Source organism: Spermophilus citellus, assembly GCF_964194105.1.
Source record: "Spermophilus citellus genome assembly, chromosome: 6".
NCBI classification, from domain to species: Eukaryota; Metazoa; Chordata; class Mammalia; order Rodentia; family Sciuridae; genus Spermophilus; species Spermophilus citellus.
In genome coordinates this window covers 156,379,448-156,401,711 of record NC_138187.1, presented here as the reverse complement: position 1 = coordinate 156,401,711, position 22,264 = coordinate 156,379,448, and the positions used below count along the sequence as shown (strand labels likewise).

The 22,264-nt window shown below is 48.8% G+C and overlaps 1 protein-coding gene across 2 annotated transcripts in view; it reads right to left on the bottom strand.

Moving 5' to 3' along the window:
• ASTN1 (astrotactin 1) overlaps nucleotides 1-22,264 on the bottom strand; it is a gene marked incomplete at its 5' end in the record, with an annotated part of 280,379 nt that overhangs the window by 14,791 nt on the left and 243,324 nt on the right. For both annotated transcript variants that reach the window (XM_081298255.1, XM_081298256.1), the window contains 4 exons: nucleotides 1,082-1,217; nucleotides 2,298-2,449; nucleotides 6,391-6,524; nucleotides 11,851-12,119. In XM_081298255.1, coding sequence (XP_081154381.1) covers nucleotides 1,082-1,217; nucleotides 2,298-2,449; nucleotides 6,391-6,524; nucleotides 11,851-12,119 — 691 coding nt within the window. The remainder of the gene's footprint in view (nucleotides 1-1,081; nucleotides 1,218-2,297; nucleotides 2,450-6,390; nucleotides 6,525-11,850; nucleotides 12,120-22,264) is intronic.

Here is a 22,264-nt window from a genome sequence, read left to right as displayed (position 1 = left end):
CGGCTTTTACTAGTGCACTGAGGTATTCAGCCAGAGCAGTAAGCTCGCAGCCATCAGTGCCACTCGAATCCCCAGCCCTTTCGTCTTTGAACTCCCTCACTGTGGAAATGGAGATGATTTATTCTGGAAACCCTGACTCTCTTCCTGTGGCCTCATCTGTAAACTGTGAAATGCTTCTCATACTGATGGGGAGAAGGCCCCAGCACCGCATCACTGTGAGTTCTGCCTTCACCCCCAGATTTTTCCATCATGACTTAGATTCCATCACGATCTCTCCTCTTTTGGCGTCTTTTACGCCCCTGCTTCACAAATATTGTCCGATTGTTCCCAGAGCACACAGGGAGAGACGGGGAAGAGTTCACCCAGAGAATAGGGTTGTTCCAAGTGCTGCGGCGTCATTCACAGTACTTTCTTTGAAGAAAAATGCCGGCCAGTTCTAAGTTCTATAAATTATTTCAGTGCCACTAATGCTAGCTTTCTAAAGCACAGTTCTTGATGTTCTTTCCTCAAAAAAAAAAAAAAATCAATGTTCTCCTCTGACGTTCGGTGTTCACCAGTTCTGTCTCCTCAGTGTCTTCCGTTGCCTCTTACTCAGGTGCCCGCTCCCCCTTTGGTCCACTCGCTGCTTCCCTCCATGCCCCTCCGTGCCCCTTCGCCTCTGCCCTTGCTGTGTCCTCAGCCTGTGTTCCCTTCTCCGTGCTTCTCCAGCTGTGGACGTCTAAGGACCTGGGTAGAGGCCATCTGCTCTGGTTGGGAGGAACGGTTTCCCTCTTGTTTTCTTCAGTGTGTTCCTGGCTCTTCTTTCAAACATTTAGCCATTCCACCTTATGTTCAAATCTGTTGTTGATATCTTTGTCCTCTACCTTGCCACCCCCAGGAGGGACAGGATGGTTGTCTTCCTAGATCCTACTAGTGCCTAAGCATTCAAGAAGGTTCTCTCTAATGGCTCCTTAGGAACAAGACTTCAGAGCCTCCAAATCTTTTGCCAAGACTCTAAAGGAACCCAAGTAGCTAAGGGAGACCAGGAAAGAGCCTTGAACATTTCAGGCAAAGAATCTCCAGGCAGGGGTGGGTTACTCACATGTAAATGGTGTCGGGTTCCAGGCATCGAATGATGAGAGAGATGGTGGTGAGCTGCTTGTCTGGCACTTGAGATGGCATGGCACATGGGGACTTTGCTCCAGAGATGATGTCGTCCACGAAACTCAACACTGTTTCTATCCAGAGGGAAAGAATTGGAAAAGGCATGAGAAACTGATGGCCAAACAATGACAAGATATAATCAACTCAATGAGAACTTATTAAAATTGGTCAATCCCAATCTCCTTAAATTCCTAGTTTTTTTTTTAAAAAGGGGGAGGTGAGGAGAGACCCAGAGGTTTTTTTTTTTTTTTTTAACTGTTTCTTATTTAGCCAGTTTAGACCTATTCTTCCTGAGCTGGTTCAGAAACAACCTAGGTAAAATGTACAGACCATATCTGTGAACTCTTTCAAGAGACATTCTTGGAGTGGACAAAGCCTAGCTACTTTGGCGGTGGGTCACTGCCATGCCTCAGTGATACCTGTGTACCCCAGAAGAAGAACCTCAGGAGAAGCTGTAGACCACTCCCCAGGCCTGAAGGCAGTCACCTGGGGAACCCATATGTGTCTCAGTGGCCAGTTCACCAGAATCTATTTACCCTGATTGTGGACATGGCCGTCCTGATGGGGGGCGGCATCTCAGCATGAGTCTCAGAGATGGTGTTGACCATTTCCTCTGCATAGACAGGGAGATAACAAGGCCTGGGACATTTTTTCATGGTGCATTTCCATTCCTTTAAGGCTTCCCTCTCTCCGCTGGACCCAACAAAAACAGAGTTTGCTTTAGGACAAAACCCGGAGCCAGCGCATCTGTTTGCACATGCTTTCGCCTGGAGGGGGTTATTAGCAAAGAAATTTTTTTTTTCTGTAATCATGAGAGTGGTTAGCAGAGAATTGTTTCCTAATTGTGGGCGAGGATAACTAGCATACTGTATTGCTGTTTCTTTGTGAGTGGGCCTAGAGGCCATGAAATGGACACCTCTTTCATAAACAAAAAGAGAGGCAAAATCAAAACAAGACTCTTGGACGCTCACCACGCAAAGACTCTTAAATGGATGAGACAGGCTGCTGCTTGGAAGAGACAGGAGCTGCAGCTTCCCTGTCCTCCCACACTGCTCTGGGTCCCGGGGACGGGGGCAGAGCAGGAGGCTGGGTATTCTTCTTCTGTTTTATTTTTACCTTAGATGTAAACTAGTCCACGTGCAGGGCACGCTCACCTGTCTCCACTTTGGAGTGGTCCATCCTGTCGGTGACCTTCTCTTGACGGATGAGGTAGTCCACTATCTGCACCCCGATTGGTGGCTCTGAGTGTTCCCACTCCAAGACCACGAGGGTGCTGCTGGGCTCATGAACCGTGGAGAGTCTCAGCCTATGTGCAGACAGGAGGGGGCATGAGATGGGGATCCAGCTCAGACCTGCACTGGCCACTGGGCACCTTCTCAACTGGTACATGGTATACTCTTCCTTTTTCGTTTTTCTAAAATATTTTTTTGGTTGTAGTTGGACACAATACCTTTATTTTATTTATTTATTTTTATGTGGTGCTGAGGATTGAACTCAGGGCCTGGCACGTGCTAGGCCAGCGCTCTACGGCTGAGCCACAACCCCAGCTCTTCTTGCTTAGGCTACTAAAATGACTTCCCTGGAGGCCCATCTCTTTCACTAGACAGTCCGTTTCTTCAAGATCTTTGATACATGATTTATGCCTCTAAGCACCTGTTACAGATTAGGAACTCAATGAACATTTGTAAGTAAATAAACAGACAATAAAAATAAATGAATGAAAGTTACATGGGTAGGGGGAGTTTGGGAAAATTCTCAGGATCCAGTCATGGAGAAAAAAGTGGGGAATCAGAAGCAGGAGGGAAACCCAAGTCCCCTATAAAGCCCTTATAAAGGTATGCCTTTATATGGCTTGAAAATACAATTTCTGGATTTCTTTTGAGAAATTTTAAGACAATGTGTGTCCTCCTGAAGGTGGTGACCAAGGGGACCTTGCATTGACAAGGCCACACTTAGTTTAGGTTCTGGAGCTCACTGGGATCTGTCCTGTTGTCCTTGACCCCCCTCCTGTTTCTTCCCCATTTTCTACAGGCCGCTTGGAAGTGGTGCCCAGGGAGGGCTTCAGAGGGTGTGAGGATGCTGTCCTAAACCTGCCTGTTCAGTTCTGGTTCGTTTTGCCTTTGCTCTGGGGTTTCTGTGAACCTGATGCTTGAATTCCAGCATCTACTTATTTTTTGCAATTTGAAATCTCATTCTTTGCGAGTTGTCCACTTTGGCCACGGCTCTGCCTTGCCATCTCTTACCTCCTTGTACCTCATAGAGCTTCAGTGATCATTGTTGACGTTCACTGGTGTGGACCTCCTGATTGTCCGCGTGGTTTCAATTCACTGCCTTGTTCTGACTTCTAGGGGGCTCAGGTTTCCCTTCTGCTTCCAATTCCCCACTTCTTTCTAGACCACTGGATCCTGAGAATTTTCCAAGCTCCTGCTCTCTCCAGCCTCCCCCCCCCCGCCCCTAACAATTATGCCTGCCACTCACTCCTGTCCTCGGTTTCTGAATCCCACAACCATCTGCGATTCAGGCCCTCCTGCCCGCCACTCAGCTCCCAGATGACTCTCATTGCTCACTGTGGATCACCTCAGACCATCTGCAATGTTCTATTTTAATTCAGTAAATATTTATGAAGTACCTGTTCCTTGTAAGGAAGTGCTGGATCCTAGGAACACAGTGGCCCTAGCCCCTGCTTTTATGTAAGCTACACTAAGCTAGTGGGTAATAGAAATATACAATTATACATGTGCTAAAAACTTCAACAAGAAATCATAGGACACTGTGGGAGCAATAGTAAGGGGTTTAGCTAGTGGGAAAATAATAAAAAACACATGTTCTCCTGCTAGTGGCTACTATGAAGGAGCACATAGTTTGCATATGACATTAGGATGGAATAAACCCAAAACAGTGCGGATATTGACAAATTCATTAATTAGAGTCATATGCAGAATGCTATTTTGAAGAAAAAGCACTAGGCAGCTTAAGTAACTAACTAAGCCTTCTGAGAACTCAAATTCTGTGAAAATATGGACTAAGACCAGCCCCTATTGAGAAATAGAAGTGTGTGCGATTTACACAGACTTGTGTAAAATTAGAGTGTGTTTCTATTTCCAACTACCAATTAAAATGCAAGAAACTAATGTTTGTAACTGAAAGAAGTGATCAGAGTTGACAAGAAAAGTGAGGTACCTAATAGACATTTCCTGTTTATGATATTTTAACCCAACCTGCTCTTTAGCTATGATAGTTAGTAAATGCAGGTTTAGAGAGGAAGCCAGCCTTGGGCCAATGGGTGGGCCTGTGTCTACTTGATAGCTTTGCTGGCTTCAGTGGGACCTTTCAAAGGTGGCTTTCTACCTGGTAAGTCAGTCCAACAGCCTGAGATTCTGATGCACCCTTTCTCCTGAGTGAAAGAACTTGGACAACTAATGAACTTGGTTCTCCTTTGAATCCAGAAGTCCAAGTTATGATACAAAGAGCAAGAAGCCAGTGCTTGGGGAATCTAAAACCACCCACAGAGAGAAGGAAGACACTGGATTGGAATGACACTCTACCAACATCTTCTCCTCTTTCCATTTTCTTTTTGCTCAGTCCTGGGCCTTTAATGTCCACCTCACTCCATGAAATAGGCCTGGCCTCCACCTCCTGCCTCCTGCTTCTTCTTACTCAGCCCTCAGTTACCACGGGTCCTACTAGCTTTGGGATTCCTTGCTTTACCAACCCATGGGGTCTTGTCCCACCATTGTGTCCTACCAGCACTTTCTTTTGGATGCATATTCTGTGGCTTCACCAGCATGGCAGATGCCCTAACAGAGGCTAAGCAGAGTCCTGCCTTGGGCCCTGGCCCCTCGGCTTGCCTTGTTCTGTTTAGTCTTCTCTGGATGGGGAGGATATTGGACATGTTCATCCTCAGGCACTTCTGTAGCACCTCCTCCTCGTCACCCCTCAAATGCAGATACCCCTTAATGCTCATCCCCAACCCTCTGCTCCTCACAGTTAACACTTGCTCCAGAGCATCCTTCCACAGAGCTGTGGGCCCATCTCCTATGTGGGGGGATGGGCAGACATCTGGTTATCTCTGGTTTACTTTTTCCACAGAGCTCCATCCTTCTCTGCCCACTGACCATCTGCAGGACCACCCCCCACCCTCCCCTCCCACACACAGCTCCAGGCAAGCCCAAATAGAACTGGCCTCCACAGACCCACATAGCTTTGTTGCTTCTCTTTCCAGCCAGCCAGGTCTTAAGCCTGAAGGTCACTCTCAGCTTCTCCTTCCTCCTCAGGTGCACAGTCACCAGACCCTGTTATTTCTACTCAAATCATCTATCAGTTTTGTCTTCTCCTATTATAACGGATGATGTTATGGCTTATATATTAGGTTTATATATGAGCTCATGTGTGAGACAATGCAAGAATTTTCACAGGTGAAATGGAAGGTGTAACATATTCAGTGGATTAAACCACTGATGTGGATTAACTGAGTGGTAATGATAGGCAGGTAGAGCATGGCTGGAGCAAGCAGGTGTCCCTTTGAGGTTTATATCCGCCAGGTCCTGAACAGCTTCCCTCCACCATGCCCTTCCACCGTGTTGTTCTGTCTCACCTTAGGCCCAGAGCTATGGAGTCAGCCAAGCATGGACAGAACATCTGAGACCATGTACCAAAATAAACTTTCCTCCTCTTTAAGTTTTTCTTCTCAGGTCTTTGGGTCACAGTGATGCAAACTGACAACAGCAGCTGAGAACATGGCTCTGGGTCATGGCCCTACTTCCTGCTCTATCACCTTGGAGAAATTATCCAATCCATTTGAAGTTATCTCCTAGTCTATTAAATGGGGAGGGGGTGAAGCAACATCTAAGTACTCTGCACAGTGCCAGGAGTGCAGTGAGTGTGTAATGGGTGGGAGTGTTGGTGGTCTATCAGATCTCACTGAAGACCTCTAACATCCTCCATTCAACAGCACTGTGACCCTACAACCTCTTAACCATTCTGCTGTTCTTTTTGCATATTCAAGGAGAAGTTCAAGTGCCACTTCTTCCATGAAGCCTTCACCATTGCCACTCCTCTTCACACTGTCTTGAAATGTCTGTAACACTTGTCACATTATCTCTTGTACGGTAACAGCTCCCTGAGAGCAGGTACCATGCCACCTGAGTACCCAGCCTATTGCTCTGTAAACAGTAGACATTCAGTACTTCTCTGCAGACTGATGCAGAGGCATGCACACAAGAGAGAGGTAGAGCGAGGGAACCGTACACAGGCTGTGGGAGCGGCGCGCAGGTGGGGAGTCCGTCAGCTCCGAAAGCGGTGGAGTCGCAGCGACACCAGTCCTCAATGACGTCTCCAGTGCCCGAGCACCAGAGGGAGCTCATGGTGGCCTCCTGTAAGAGCTGCACAAGAGAGCAGGGAGTGAGCACCGGGCAGCCAGGGCTGGGTCGTCAGGACCAGGAGATGGTGTATCAAGCCTCTGCGTCACCCCGACTGATCTCCAGAGAGCGCATGGTGTCACCATCGCACCATTTTTTTTTGTCTATAATTTTTATCTCAGGATAAGAAATTCTGGGGAGGCTGAGCCCTGGAGAACCTTGAGGTCCCCCTCCTTTAAGCATAACAGCTCGTCCCTGTGGTTGAGAGGTGTCACCTTGGAGGCAAGACGTGCTCCACCTCCATCTCCCTCCCAGCGGCTCCACCACTCAACCCACCAGCTCCAGGCTCCAGGAAAAATGACATCTTTCAACATGTCTCTGGGTGCTGGCCTGCCCCACTCCTTCCTCTGCCCAGAGGCACTCTGCCTTTTCAAATACCTCCATCTGCATCCTCATTTGCCCGCCTCATCTTGCCCTGGTCTTCCCTTCCTGTTTCTTCAACACACTTTGTAAACCACTTACAAAATGCATCAAATTCTGCCTTGAGCCGTGGTTGGGCATTAGGCAACTCTTTCTCAATAGACCATTAAGAGGGGGGAAGCCATGTCTCACAAAGGCTAAGAAGTACGCTTGGGGTCAGGGTGTCCCGGTTGAGAACTCCAGCTTTGTCAATCTCTGCCATGTGACCTGGGGCACGTTACATGAAGGCAGTTTTCTCAGTGATAAGGTAGGATAAAAATAGCACTTTCCTCATAGGGGTTCTGTGACAATTAAGTGGAATAATACATGCCAAGTGAAATAACATAAGCACAGTACCGGGCACACATTAGTCATCATTAAATGCTATCAGCTGTTATTGTCTTTAAGTGACAGGGTGGAGTCTCAGGTAGAACCTGGTGACCACCACAGAGCCCAGCACAATGGCCCTCAAGGAGCTGATTACCATTCAGTTGTGGATAAAGTTAGACCACTGAGGTAACAGAACTCTGGAATAGGCAATTCCAGGGCGAAAAGGTGGATTCTGATCGGGTTCTGACACCTTAGTGGGGGTACCTCACCCCCGGGTCAGGGTGAGCTGGGGGTGGCTGCTCCAGGCTGGCAGCGGAGCTCAGAGCTCTCTCTCTGGGCCCCTCTGCGTCTGCAGCCGCCGCTGCTCTGAGGACTCCCCGTTCCGCTCTCCACATCCACACCCAATCAGTAAACGGGAAATGAAGCCTAGCTGCCCTGCAAGAGTTTAGACCAAAGAACTCAAAAAGAAGAGAAGAGGAAGAAGAAGGAAGGGAGGAAGAAAGAAAGAAGAACGGGAGGGAGGAAGAGGAAAGGATAACCCTACGAAAAACCCAAATACCTCAACCTGGAGCAGGAACCCACGTTCTATTCTTTCGGAGCGCAGTGTAGACGACCTTAGGTTGGAAGAGGTGGGAGCTTTTAGGGAACATCAATTCCTGACGATCACTTTTGTAGAGTTTGTAATTTATAAGGCCGTCTTTGGTGCTAACACTTTGGTAATCATGAAGAACAGTGGATGATTCTGAGAGTTAAAGAAGCTGGGTGACCTGCTCAGGGTCACCAGCTTGTGAGGGGGGCAGCACCCAGACCTGAGTTCAACATGACCTGCTGGATGGACATCAGAGGCTCTTGATTAATGCATCCACCAGGTGCTCACTTTGTGACGTGTCTAACTGAGCCAAAACCAAATCAAAGGGTGCATGGTTGAAAACTAGGGAAAGAGACTTTCTTTGAGGTCAGCTGAATAACAAATTGTGACTGCTGCCCGATAGAACCTTCAATCAACAATTCCTTGGTAAGCTCCTATGAAGGGCCGTTTCCTGTGTCAAGTGTTAAGGACAGGACGCACGAGACACACAGGGCCCCCGTCTGCGTGAATCTTACAGCCAGATGATGAACAAGCAAACTGAAGTTACGGAGACACCCAGACGCTCACAGTTGAGGGGAGGACTCCAGAGGGAAAGGCAAGGCCCTGAGATGCGCAAGGTACAGGAGGGAAAAGGAAGGGTGAGTCACCCCGTGGAGGGGTGTGGAAAGGTCTCTGTGAGAGGTGACATTTTTATCTGGGCTTTGAGGAATAGGTCAAAAGTCATCCTGTCACAATGCTGGAGTAGTGCCACAGGTAGAATGAACAATATTAAGACGACTTAGGCCTGGATGAAACTTGAATTCTAAATCAACCGAATCTCTCTACAGAGACAGAGTAGGGGGGATGCTAAGCAGCGAGAAGGAGATAGGGCTGGGTTACTAGGGCCACATGGGCTGAGGTAAGGAGGGGACTGTGTTTCAAGAGCGATGATAAGACATTAAAGTGTCTTAACAGGAGAGCATCATGACCAGACTTTCCATCCAAAGGAGTGTGGAAAAACAAAAGTCCTTTCTTCAAATGCTTTAACTTTCTACCTTTGATTCCCACCACTCCATGAGAGTTTATGCTTTCTGAACCCTGGGTTAAAGTTAACTGTAAAAAGTTGAATGAGAGGACAAGAGAGAGGTCAAGGAGAATCCCTTTAGAAAAGGAAGAAAAAAGGAAATCACATTTTTCTTAGTTCCTACAAGCTGAGATGAGTTGCATGTTATCAAATTTAAATCTAAGTCCAGAAAATAAATTGGATTTTTCAGTGTTTTTTGTGTTTCTCTAAGGGGAATAGCTGAACTTCCAAGCCATGTTCATCCATACATTCACTTACACACTTATCCATCATTTATTCTTCCACTTAGCAGAGGGTCCACTCTGCACCAGCCACTGCTAGACATGCTTGTAGACGAAGCTTTTCTGTCCATCTAAACAGGAGTCAACAACTGTGTGAACAATTCTGCTGGCAGGTGATCCCTGCTCCTAGAGATGGACACACAGGCATTGGGCATTACGTGAAGGGAAGGATACCTGAGTTGGAAGAGTAAGGGAGGATTCTGGGTGTTTGGGCTGAAACTTGATGCAATAGTAGGAGTCTGAGAAATGTGGGAGATGACATACTTGGGACAGAGTTGGAAGTCTGCAGGGCCAGACACACGATGGAAAACGTGTTGTGTTTGAGGGGGCACAAGGAGCTCAATTTTGAGCATGGCCTGTAAGGTACAGAGTAGGAACACCCTACCCATGCACGTGAAGACAAGCAGGATCATGGACTGACCTGTGGCATTGTGCTAAGGACTCCAGATTGCATTCTATCTGCAGAGCCATTCAATCATTTTGGTGCAATGTGGTCAGAAATCCATATTAAATAATAACTTTGGGTTACTGTAATAAGACGGCAGCCCAATACTATAATAGATAAGCTGTAAGAAAGATCTTATAAAAAGTATGTTTTAAGAGACTATTGCTGCTCTTGGCAATGGAACAGACACTGGGAATGACAAGGAAAATCCAGGAAGCATCTCTAGACTCCCGTCTGGCAAGTTAAGGAAGAAAGTGACGTTCACTGAGATGGTAGCCCAGCAGCTATGTGTTTGGGGCACAAGATGGTGAGCTCAAGTTTGTTGGGTTGGCCAAATGGTTTCACCATTGTGTTTCTTTATCACAATTATGGATTACACTGAAATATGGCATGAGATTATTTAGTCCAATAGAAGAAGGACATAAAAACACACACTGAGTCACTTGTGTCATGACTTAGCCCCCCTCCAGTTCTCCTTAGCTTCTGATACCGCGTCTCCGTTCTTTGGGAGGAAGAACAAACAAACATGGAAAGAACACAGAGTAGAGAGGATGGCAGAGAGTCAGGTGACAATGAGAGCAGAAGAAACACATGGTGGGGACCAAACTCCAGCTGGGACCACCTTGGTGGTGTGTTTAGAAATTAAGGTGTTCAAATTATGGCCAGATGGAGGGCATCTCCACACTCTCTCTGAACATGGGGGTACCGAGGGAGGAAGGGATGATATTTGGCCTTTGAATGGGGATTGCTGAGGACATGTTCTGTTCAGCACTTTCACTTTACTTGCAATCCTCCCCAGAAAGTAGAGATGCATCCTCCTCTCATCAAGCTCTTCTCTATTGTGCAGCATTGCACACCCTGATTCATAGGATGGTTCTGGTGAATTCTCTGACCCTACTGTTCCCAGGCAGGTGGCACAGGAACCTTGAGCTGTCAGAGGTGGCAGCATTGGGGAAGACAAAGTGGGGCAGGCAAGAGAGGCCTGGCACTGGGTGGAGTCCCTGCAGCTTTGAGTCTCCATGGTGACCTAAGCCCCTCCTCTCTTCCTTCAAGCCCTTCCTCTCCCCCACTCCTCTCCCCATAGCCACCTTGATCAGATTCAAAAGGAATGTGTAGGCCTTGGGAACAATTCTTCTTTTCCTTCCTGTGATGAAAGAAAAATGTATTTTCAAACATTCAGTGAAATATCTGTGGCAGAGGCGCTAGGTGAGAAAACACTCACACACACACACACACACACACACACACAATCCTCCTGTTGGTCTGAGCAACACCTATGAAACAAACTGTGTCACAGCAGGTGTCTCTTCAAAGAGAGAAAAGAAAGCAATTATCACCCCACCTGGATGGGCACATCTCCCAGTCAGGTAAGCAGCTGTGGCGGCTGCCTGTGGTCCCACCCAGGGACTCCCTGCTTTGACTTGTGCTGGTGGTGCTGGTGGTGGTTGTGTGTCTGTTTGGGTCATTCTGATCCGTATGTCCTTGAGGAGGTCAGAGGCCTACCTCGGCCCCCTTTCTCCTCCCTGGTCTATTCATTTTCTCCTGACATCTTTGGAAAGGGAGAAGCAGAGGCAAAGGAGGGTGGCTGGGAAATGTCATGACCCAGCAGCATAATCACAGGCAGAAAGATCTGCAAAGATGTGGCGTTTTGTTCTTAGAGCCAGCATGATGGGCAGGAAACCAACCCCCTCCAGACCCAGGCTGCCAGAACCTTCCTCTGGGACCTGTGCCTGATAAGCTCCTTCCACTCCGGACACAGCTGGTCCCAGGCTTGGGAATCAGCAAGGAGAGCTGCCCACCTCCTAGGTCCACAAGGGGGACAGAGCTGAGCCTCTTCCTCACCAACAGATAGGGGCCCTCCAGCCAATCTGACCTCGGTGAGTGCAGTCCTTGGGCTTCCCCGTCTACTTACTGCCATTCAGCCCTTTTGGCTCAAAGTCTCTACAAGTGCTCAGCTGTGACTCCTGAATCATATTTGCATGGGTGTTGTGGATGCATCTCTTTGACTTAATATGCCAACATGCAAATCTAAGCAAATTAGGTCACTGGATTAGCTAAACAAAAAGCCCCCCCATCCCAGCGCTAGCATGGAGCTCTGCTGCACCCTGTCACTTCCCCGGGCTGCGCGGAAAGCCCTCTTTTGTTGGTGGTGCCTCCCAGAGCCCAGGGTTCCGGCCTCTTACCCTTTGGGTCTGGTTGTTGGTCACCAGTTCGTAGATGGGGGCTGCTCTGGTCACCTCCAGCAGGACAGGTTCAGCAGGCGTGTCAGGGCTGGATGTCACATGACACAAGGGGCAAGATGAGGGACATCGCCCTTTGCTCTGACACTCCATGCGGACTCCGGCTGCCATTCGCTTGGTGCCAGAGTCGGACAGGCTGGCGATGTATTCTGGGAACGTCAGCACCTTGGGGTCTCTTTCCCGCTCCTCCGACTCATCGGATGGGGAGTTGCCTGCCACACACAAAGTGAAAAGAAACGGTGAGGGATGCAGGATAGCAAGGACAGCCGTGACCTCATGGCCGCTGAGTGCCCGGGTCCAGTCCTCGAGAGATCAGAGAGCGCAGCTGAGAGGGGAAGTGTGTGATCCCGACATTCCACTTAATTTGGGGCACACACCCTCCCCGTGACACAGAGCTTCCAAGTGTGCGACCAGGTTGTTCTTTTCTGAGAATCATCAGTCCCAGAGGGATGTGTCTCTTGGATATGCTTCTGACCATCACCAGGAACACAGACAATGACAGCAATTGTTCCTTGACCCAGTTTCTTCACGTGTGCAGTGGAGATCCTGATCATACCTACCTCTGGCTTTGTGAAGTGAATGAACCACACAGTGTTTGTAAAGCACACACCGCGGTGGCTGGCTCGTATCAAATCCTCAGCCTAGTAGTTTTGATCCTAACGATAGCTAAGGCTTACGGGTCCTGTGCTGGGAGGAGATGGGCTCGAGATCTCGTTCAGCCATGGCAGGCATGGGGTTCCCCATCAGACCCATTTTATAGAGGAGGGAAGTGAGACGAGTAACCTGGTTATCCTTGAATCTGGATTATTCCCCAAAGACATGCTGGAATCCTCGGTCCCCAGTGCAGCCACATTCAGAGTGGGACTTTGGGGAAGTGATTGGATCATGAGCTCTGACCTCATCAGTGAATTCATCCATTGATGGATTTATAGCTTTTGAGACTATGCAGAGTTGACTACCAAGAGATGACAGAAACTGTAACAGGTGGAAACTAGTTGGAGTCCTTAGAGGTGAGCCTTCGGGGACCACACCTAGTCCCTAGCCCTCTCCAGTCCTCCTCCCTCTCTCTGCTTCCTGGCCCCCCTGAGCTGAGCAGTTTACTCCTGCCACATCTTCTTCCTCCATGATGTTCAGTCTGACCACAGGGCCCAGTGATGGGCGGATTGGCCACAGACCAAAACCTCTGAAGCCATGAGCCCCAATAAATCCTTCCTCCTTTAAGGTGTTTTTCTCAGGTGTGTTGCCTCCAGGACAGAAGGCTGGCTCGCAGACTTAAGGCCACACAGCTGAGGTACTGTGTGAGCTAGAACTGGACTCTGCTCGTCTGATTCCAAGGATGAGCAGGACGGCTCTGCTTTATAATTAATCATGCATTTGAGTCGGGGAGGACATTTTGGCTTTTTCAAAAAGATCTGCACCCTTGTTTGATAAGTAGAAGGGAGTTAGAGAAGCTCTTTGTTGATTTTTGGTGACGAGCCTGGGAATTGCCTATCAGAGAATGATGGTTTGTTCACCACACAAGAGAGCCCTGCTCCCAGTGATTCCTCCGGGTTCTCCATTTGACTCTGAGGGAGTCTGCTGGCAGAAAGCACAGGGCTCCTGAAGAGTTTCTGACTCCTTTCAGCAGTTCCTGTCCCAATCAGGAAACAATTTCAGGGACCACTGTGCTCCTAGAACAAAGGGCATGCCTAGAGCGTGGATTCTGGTCTTTGACCTCATTGAGAACGCAAGACTGGATGGGCCAGATCCTTGGTGAAGTGGTTGGAAGGATTTGCAACGTTGTTCCAGAAGGTCATTGTGCGATCTGACTCACCACCTTTATAGAGTCCTCTCCCAAGGGGACCGGGGAGCTCCTGTGCTACCCCCTCTCGTTTGCTGTTTAATGTGAGCCCATTTGGAAGCACGAGGCCTTGCATGAGGCATCCCATGCTGCTGCTTTTCAGATGAGCACCAGGAGAATGCTGGGCGGACCAGGCAACCTCACCCAGCAACCCCACTGACATGGGACTTCCGCGTGTGAGGGCCAAGGACCACTCGGTGGCTATAAATATGGGACATAATTTATTTAGCATTTGCATTTGATAATAGGCTCAGAGTGGAGCTAAGGTCCTTCCAGGAGCATGAGAAAAGTGTGCCACTGCACACACCCAACCCCAGAATGACGACGTCCAACAGGAGGCCCAGGAGGTCACTGCACCTCACCCAAAGCTCTTCCTCCACAGGACATCTCTACTGACACTTAGGTCTGTGCTACTCGGTTGGCCCACACCTGGGGGTGCCTGCAAGACTTTCCTGCTTGCTAGGTATTCCTCAGTCTGCTATATGGACTACCAGGAATCAGCAGGGTGGAGCGAAGCCCTTGAACCCTTGGTCTGATATGGGCCAACAAGCCTTCATTCACTGGGAAAATGAATAAAATTTTTTAAATCAGTAAAGATGCAGTATCTCTTTGCAAAAAATAATATTTTTGAAAAATTTCCCTGGAAGTTTTGCCAGAGGGCTGAAGGTCTCCCAGTTGGCTTTTAGGCCCCTTACAATCGGGCATTCCTTTCCAACCCATGGCCCTCCTTTGTTGAGAACCCCTTCCACTGAGGCTGGGAAAAAATTTTTCAAAAGTGCCACTAGATGGTGGTATCCAATCTCAAATGGCACTGGGAACTAAACTGTGTGAGCTGAGGTTTTGGCCTTACAGAAAATAAACTTAGAGAAAAGTAACAGTCGGCTCTTTGGACAATTTTGTGCAATTACAATTTTTTTTTTTCAATTGGATAATAAAAAATTAAGGAGTAAAACAATCACATACCTATGAGATCTCCTAGGGAGAAATATATAATGTGAAAAGGGAGATGATGACACAGTAACTAAGGGAAAACAGAGCCTGCAAGAGAAAATGCAAATCTCCCTCAAAAAGAACTTACTTCCATCAAGTTCCTTTTTTTCTCACCTTTGATAAAACACCCGGGAACTCTCCTGATTGCTCCTTAGGACGCATCGTGCCAACAGCCAGACTGCCACTAGGGGGCACTGCGACCACAAGCACGGTGGGCTGCCAGGGATTGACACCTCCCTGCCCTCCAGCTATCCATCATTAAGGCTTGTAATTGCTGCAAACATGAGGGGCTGCTCCCCTCACTGCTGTCTTCTGGCTATTCCAATTAACATCAAGATGCGGCTAATCCCTGTCAATACCCTTCAGCCCCAGATACTTGACAAGATTAGGGAGTGAAGAGGAGAGGGAAGGGTGCAGACAAAGATGATTGGGAGGCCACCAAACTCCTTTTAATTCAGAATCCTATTTTCCATCTCCTGGAAGTATTCAGGCCGATACACAGGGCCCTGCTGGAGGGCGAGACCAACGATCCCTGTGGCCTCCTCATCACACCGGTTGGGGCTGTCAAGACAGGAGCTGGATTTGCACGGAAGCAATGAGCAGTGAGCTCCCAAAAGCCATCTATTCAGGTTCTGGAGAAGAATGAAGATGTGCGTGAGAGAGAGATTTTTCAAATCGGAAACGCATTTTCTATGTGCAGTTAAAGATACAATTGGGAAATACTCCTTAAAATGATGGAGTCCAGTGGTGAAGGCCCAGATAAATCTCCCTCAGCCAGATAGAGCTCCTACACCGATCGTGTCTGGGAAACAGAGTTTCTGGTCCTAAAAGCTTCAGGAGAGTCTGATCTTTGACACTTACTGCCTTTTAGCTCCCCGCTGTGTGGGTTGGAGTGAGTAGAGAGGTTTGTGGGTAGAGAGAGGCAGGGAGGAGAGGCCACCTATTTCCATGGGGTCCACAGGGGCTCTCCCTCCAGTGCTGACTCCTCTTATAGTCCTTGCTATAACAGCTATGGGTAGAAATGCTCCAGGAATTTAAGACATCATGCTGTCTCTTAGTAAGATGAATATTCTATTTCAATAAGTACACAGTCTCTGGACATAAGAAATAAGTTAAAAGAGTAAAATTTGCAGAGGTGCTTTCTGATAATGAATGCCCAGTACGTCCTCCTCCCACCGTTTGCCAGAATTCACCCCTATTGCTCTCAGAGGAGGCTCTTCAGTCCAGCTGTGACACTCGGCTTTCTTACAAGTAGAGGAACATCCAACCTGAAATGTAGTTAACAACCCTAAAACTGCAAAGCATTTTGCAAATACAGTTTGCTATAAATAAATGCCATTTGCTTTAGGCTAAATCTGTATCCTCCAGCACACAGTGGATGAATTTCCCCAATAGAATCTCATGGTAGGAGAATATTGACGTCCTTAATGCTCAGAATCTCCTGCGTATGTGCCCATGGCCGTGAGCAGGTACATACTGACCTGCCCAGATCCAGGAGTTCGTGAGGATGGCTAAAGCGACCAAGCCACTCTCTTGCTCTGCTGGTGGGAATTGACAGGTCAGGAAGGCGAATTCCTTGTTATGAAGTCAATTGGTACAATTCCTGTAGGATTCTGGGGCTGCTTAAGAATCTCTCTCCTGAGCTGATGCCCACGGTAAAGCGATGCTAATGACATCACAGCTAGATCTACAGACGAGGCTCATTAGGCAGCAACGACATCAAATGCAACTGATCAGATCACAGCCTCCAGAGGTGGCTTAGGACCCCCGGGAGGAAGGCTTGGCATGAGCAGATGAGGTGCAGCCACAGAAAGTTGTCCCCTGAAGCCCCCATGCCCTGAGTCCCCGGCCCTACCCCAACCTTCACCCCAGCCTACCTACCCTTCAACCCGGATGCTCGGGTTACCTGAGTTCACGTCTCCTTCCGTCCGCCCACGCACAACCAGGCTCTCGGGAGGTCAAGGTCACTCTGGACATTAAGTGAGCTCTTAAACCTGCCTGTGAGGCCCCGTGAAATGCAACATGATGGTTTAATAACCAGGGGAATGAAGACAGAGCAGAACCCCCACTCTCTCCGCTCCTCTCTGTGAAACAACGAGTAACCTGGGACCAGGAATGGTGGCTCCTTCACGTCCGATCTCTTTTGCCTCGTCTAGGTGTGTCTATCGTCTGTCTGCCTACCCTGTCTATCTGTCCACCTGGGTCTCTTCATCCACAGACAAACCAAAGTGGATCAGTCACAACCATGGATTTAAATCATTACAAAATGTCACACATAAGAAACAAAACAAAAGCACTGAGAAACAGCTCTCTAGCCTCTTCCTGATCATGGTGACGCCCCAGCCTCCGTCTGTAGCCAGGAACACAGCCTTAATGTGCACGCAGGGCCATCCACTTGTGTGTGCGACAGGCACCTCACCCCTCACGTTCACACTGCAGAAATCATCTCCAGCACACTCTCCTGAGCAGCCTGTCCCTCCTCCCAGAAGTCCTAGCTCAGGAGGGTGCGACGGACTTCCTGGGCGCTCGTCACAAGTGCAGGCTTCATTGCTGTCCTCTCTGCTTATGCCCTGCTCCCTTGCTAACCAGTCACCTTATCTAAAATTTATATTATCTAGCTTCCCAAACCACCCACTCCTCCCTCTCCACCCTCACCACCATGGAGGAACCAAGTAGTTTAAAAACTACTACTCCAATGGCCGGGGTTTGAGTTTGACCTTGACCTGGTCAGCTGTGTCCTTTATGGTGTTTCTTAGCCTTCCCCTGCCCAGGCTTCCTCACATACAAGGTGCAGATAACAGATGCGATTTGGTAAGGCCGTGGTGAAGGCTAACAACTGTGGAATCCTCAAAGAGAGTTCTGACATGCCTGGGACTCAGCGGGGCTCCCTCAAGCCACCTATCCACGCAATACGGGTTACTCACCCTCCCTGTCCACCTTCAACACCATTGTGTGCTGTCTTGAAGGACAAAATGATGTCTTGCTATAACTATAACGTCCCACAGTGCCCAATAGGTAAAGTACACTAATGTATTCTACAATTTAGCAACTATTTATTGAGTGACTGTTGAATTAATAAATCATTTCTAATGACTCACGTGCAAAGTACCTACAGTCTGTGATCTGCAGGTACTAACTGACAGGCTGGATTCAAGTTCATTTTGGACACTGCTGTCCTGGGTTCTTTTGAAATTTTCTGTTCCTAAGAAGAGGGGCATCAAACTGGAGTGGATGCCATCACTGTCAGGTACAAAGAGAATGATCCAGAGATGATAGGGACACATTTTGTAACACACACACATCTCTAAGGTCATCCGTGTGCTCTGGGTAATTACTTACCTCCAGATGTAATGATTTAGGCTTAAGAAAGGGCACGGCTGGATCCCGTGCTGAAGGGCAGACAGCGGTTCCCTGTGGCTAGGAGATCTGGGGAAGTGGAAGTCCGCAAAGTGTTAAAGGGCAGAGTGGCCTCCTGGGCTGGTGAAGGGATGGGGACCAGCAAGTAGGTATCCATTCTGCATCACCTGTTGCTCCTCACCCAGAAACAGCACTGGAGTGACAGCAAGAGAGAGCCACCTGGACCCCGAGGGACATCGTGAGGAAGAGACATGGACACCAACCTGTGCCTCCTGCGGACTCCTCATGTCCACCACCACCTATTAGCCCTGAGCAAGCACATTTTTCTTGTGGGATTAAACAATGGAAAGCCCTTGGTCCACATCTGTCCAACACATCCAGAAATTGCAGGAATTCCAAAGACTTTATACTCTTGTCCTCTCCTACAAATTGTAATTATTCTTTTTTTAAATCTTTCTCCAGGACATACCCCTTACTTTGTGTTCCAAGATTAAGGCTACTCTGCACGTCAGGCCTAGTTCTTTGGTATTTCTTCAGGAAGTTTCTAGAAATAGCAGAAGGTCTGTGTTACAGTCATGCCCTGTGTCCAGTCCCTTGGGGGCAGTATCCAAGGGTGCCGTGTGGTGCAGTGTGACTGTTAGCAGTCATGAGGTGCCCACGGAGCACCACTGATGGGACGTTCAAGAAGTGTCCCCTGGGAAATTGAATTTTTAGTTGATCCTGACTAGAAAATGCTTACTCTTCCTCCATCCTCGTTGACATTTTTCTTTTCTAAAAATGTAGCGTTCCAATTTCCTGCCTGCCTCGTGAAGCATTGCCTACCAAACAGAATTAAACCTTTCCCCAAGGTGCCTCCAGGTGATGATTTTGTTCATCAATTATGACTATGCAGATTTTGGAAGCTGTAGGAGACAGAAATAAAATGGCATCTATACCCCCAATGGCTTTTAGAAATTGATCCATATAAATGTAGCCACATAAATATAACATAAGGTTATATTTTGTTAAGTTGTCCCCTCTTTGTAGGCATGTTTTCAAACAAATAATTGTCTCCTTGAGGTTCCTGGATAATTAGGTTCTCAGTAAATTGGGGTTTTGGTATAGAGGCAGCGCTTGAATTTGCCAAAAGTCGTTAGTCAGCTCTGGCATGGGAACAGTGAATTTAATAACAAGTTGACTAAACTCGCTAAAGCTTCTATACGCCTCTCCTGGTCAGTAAAAGCGATCTTCCATTTGGGGTGAGGAGTTGAGACAGGAACCGCAGGACAGCCAAGTCCACCCAAGGATGAATTAAAACACAAAGAAAAAAGCCTTTGAGACTTGGCCGTGGCCCCCACCACAGCCCCTTTAAATGGCACATTTGGTGTGAAGAAGCAGCTCCTCGGTAAGGATTCCTGGAGACCCGTCTCTGCACAGCCCATATGTCTCAGGAGGAGTGAGGATCAGGTCCAAGAATTGCTAGGAAGCCCTTAAGATTTTGCTTCAAAAACGAGCTCCTCGGATCAGCTGGATGGTGAGTTCCCGGCACCAAGAAGCCGCCTTCTGCTGGGTGGGGTGGTCGTGGCACCTGCCCAAGCCCTCACACAACAGATACATGGGGTGCGGAGGTGGGAAGGGAATTCAGCCATTCTAGTCGCTGACGGCCCCAAACTCCTCAAGTGACAGCACAAGGCCCAGGAAGACTCTCCACAAAGGCAAGGCTACAGGACCTGAGGTCCTTCCGGGTTATCAGCCAGGCTCTGCATACCTTCCCCTCTCCCTTCCTTCCACCCTTCCCTGGGCATTTCTCAAGGGCCACTCCATCATCCCTGATGGAAGCAATCCCAGGGTACTCTGACCACACCATATTAGACTGCACTGGGCATTGTGGCCTGGCTGTCCCACCTGCTTCCAGGGTGTGGACGTGCTCCTGGGTGCGTCCCCAGAGTCCAACTCAGGTATGTGGGAAGAGTGCTCTCAGTTTGGGCTGATGGTCACGCTGCAGCGTGTGGGTTGTCTTCTACCCACACTTTGAGGCTTCAGTCTGGCAGTTCAAAGTTTATCTGATTCCATTTTGTAAATTTGCCTCTTACAGTCCTATTTCTCGATTCACTAAATGTCTTTCATGCAACTGAAAGCTGATGGCCAAGGTCTTTAAGTTTCTCCCTCTTAGTTGCCAACAGCTGCCTTAACAAATCATCATCAGTTAGCAAGACCCATTTTCCCTTCGGTTCGGGGCTAAAAGTTTGCAACCAAGGTACAGTTGGAGTCATGCTCTGGAGAAATAACTGTCCTTTCTTCTCCATGTCTTCTGGGGGCTCCTGCAGTCCTTGGCTTACAGCTCTCTCCGTCTAATCTGGGCTCAGGGGTCACACGGTTGGCTTCTCCACGTGTCTCCTTTTTCCTCTTCTCAAGACACAGGTGCTGGATTCACGGCTTCCCCTCAGCTCCCATTCTGAGGCCCCAGGTAGGCATGAATTCTGGTGGGACACTAACCAAGCCAGTGCCATCCACAGCCTTTAGCACTGTCACTAACCACTGAGTCCTCTTATCCGCAGCCTGGGACCACTCATCTACCAGCCACCTGGGGACTGGCCTTCGCCTTCTTGGCTGCCCCCAGGGAAAGAAAGCAGCAGGAAAAGGAGATAAGCTTCTGGCGCATCCTGGTCCTGCTGCCTGCAGCCCTGTGCTCCTGCTCTTCAGTGTCACAGTAAACCGGAGGAGAGATTCAGAGTCACAGCCTTGGGGACGTGGGGCTGCACTGGATTATTCCTGCTGTTTTGCCACAGACAGAGCGCGTGGGGAGGTGGTGGGGCTCAAGGTGGCAGAGCGGGGGATGAGGGACACCTGCGGGATTTGCTGTTTCCAATTCTCCGTTAGCAGAAAGACAGCGGGAACAGTGAGCCGGCTCAGCGGGCTGCCGGCCTCCCCACACTTGCCTGAGATCCTGGCTCCCGACCTTGTTTCTCTAGTGTGGCAGGATGAGCCGGTCTGCATCCCAGGCACATGGGAGTGGGGGCTCCCCCTCTTTCCTGGTCCTTCCCAAGGAGCCAGGAAAACTCTCAGAGGGATAGCCCAGGACAAGGAGAGGGAGAAAACTGTGACCAGGAGAAACAGAAGCAGCAAGTGCCTCAGAAAGAGAGCTTCCAACACCAGCTTCTGCCTCCGCTCAGGTTCAGGGCTGCGCCCCTCCATGGAGAGAATGAACCTGGTTCCCCCCCACTGCAGTGTCCTATCTCATCTAGGGCCACAGTGGTTCCCCCCACTGCAGTGTCCTATCTCATCTAGGGCCACAGTGGTTCCCCCCACTGCAGTGTCCTATCTCATCTAGGGCCACGCCTGGGTTCCTTTAGCTTTCTCATGAACCTGCCTCTTGGAGCACCCTGCAGGCTCATCTGTTCCCCTCCCCTCCCCTGCATGCTCCTGCCTGAAGAGCACAGGGCAGGGAGCCCCTGGAGAGTTCTGAAATGCATAAATCCAACGTTTTACCCCAACTTGTTTGGGCTCCACATGATAAAACTGGGCTGCGTGCTGTACATCTGGTGTGTGCCTGGGCGAGGCCACTGGCATGAGTTACCTGCAGGCGGGAATCTCTGGGGCAAATGGGGCTCCAGAGCGGAGATTCAATGCCTTGCTGAAATGCTGCGAAGGCTGCCGTATAAATAACTTTAACTACCAAATGGTCTAGAAATTTTTAATAAAAATATTATTCAATAATAATACTGCTCCAACTGGCAAGGGAACGGTGTAACGGTCTCCATTTTCCTCTGGATACTCATCTGGCTTCTGTTTTTCAAATGAATTTGGATGTTAAATCCTTTTGCTGCCCTGACCAATTTATTCTGCAAATTAACTCTATATGACAGAACTTAAAGTCCGTTACCACTTAGCTTTGCCTCACTGAAATTTATGCTGCCTCTCTGCCCACTGGAGCCACGAGCTCAAATAGATTGTGGCTCTGGGTGGTGATTTGGGATTCTGCACATTCTCTCATCTCGTTGTGCCTCCTCTCTGGAGTTCTAAAATGTGCTGAGTGGGCCAGGCTCCTTTCACCTCTCGGTGACCCTTGCCCTCCGTCCTCAGATCTGCTGGTCTCTGCAGCAGCCTCTCCCAGCCCTAAAGAAGCTCTCTTTATGACTTCTAGGTTTACTCAGAGCTGCAACCCTGTGGAGTTTGGAAGGAAGACTCAAG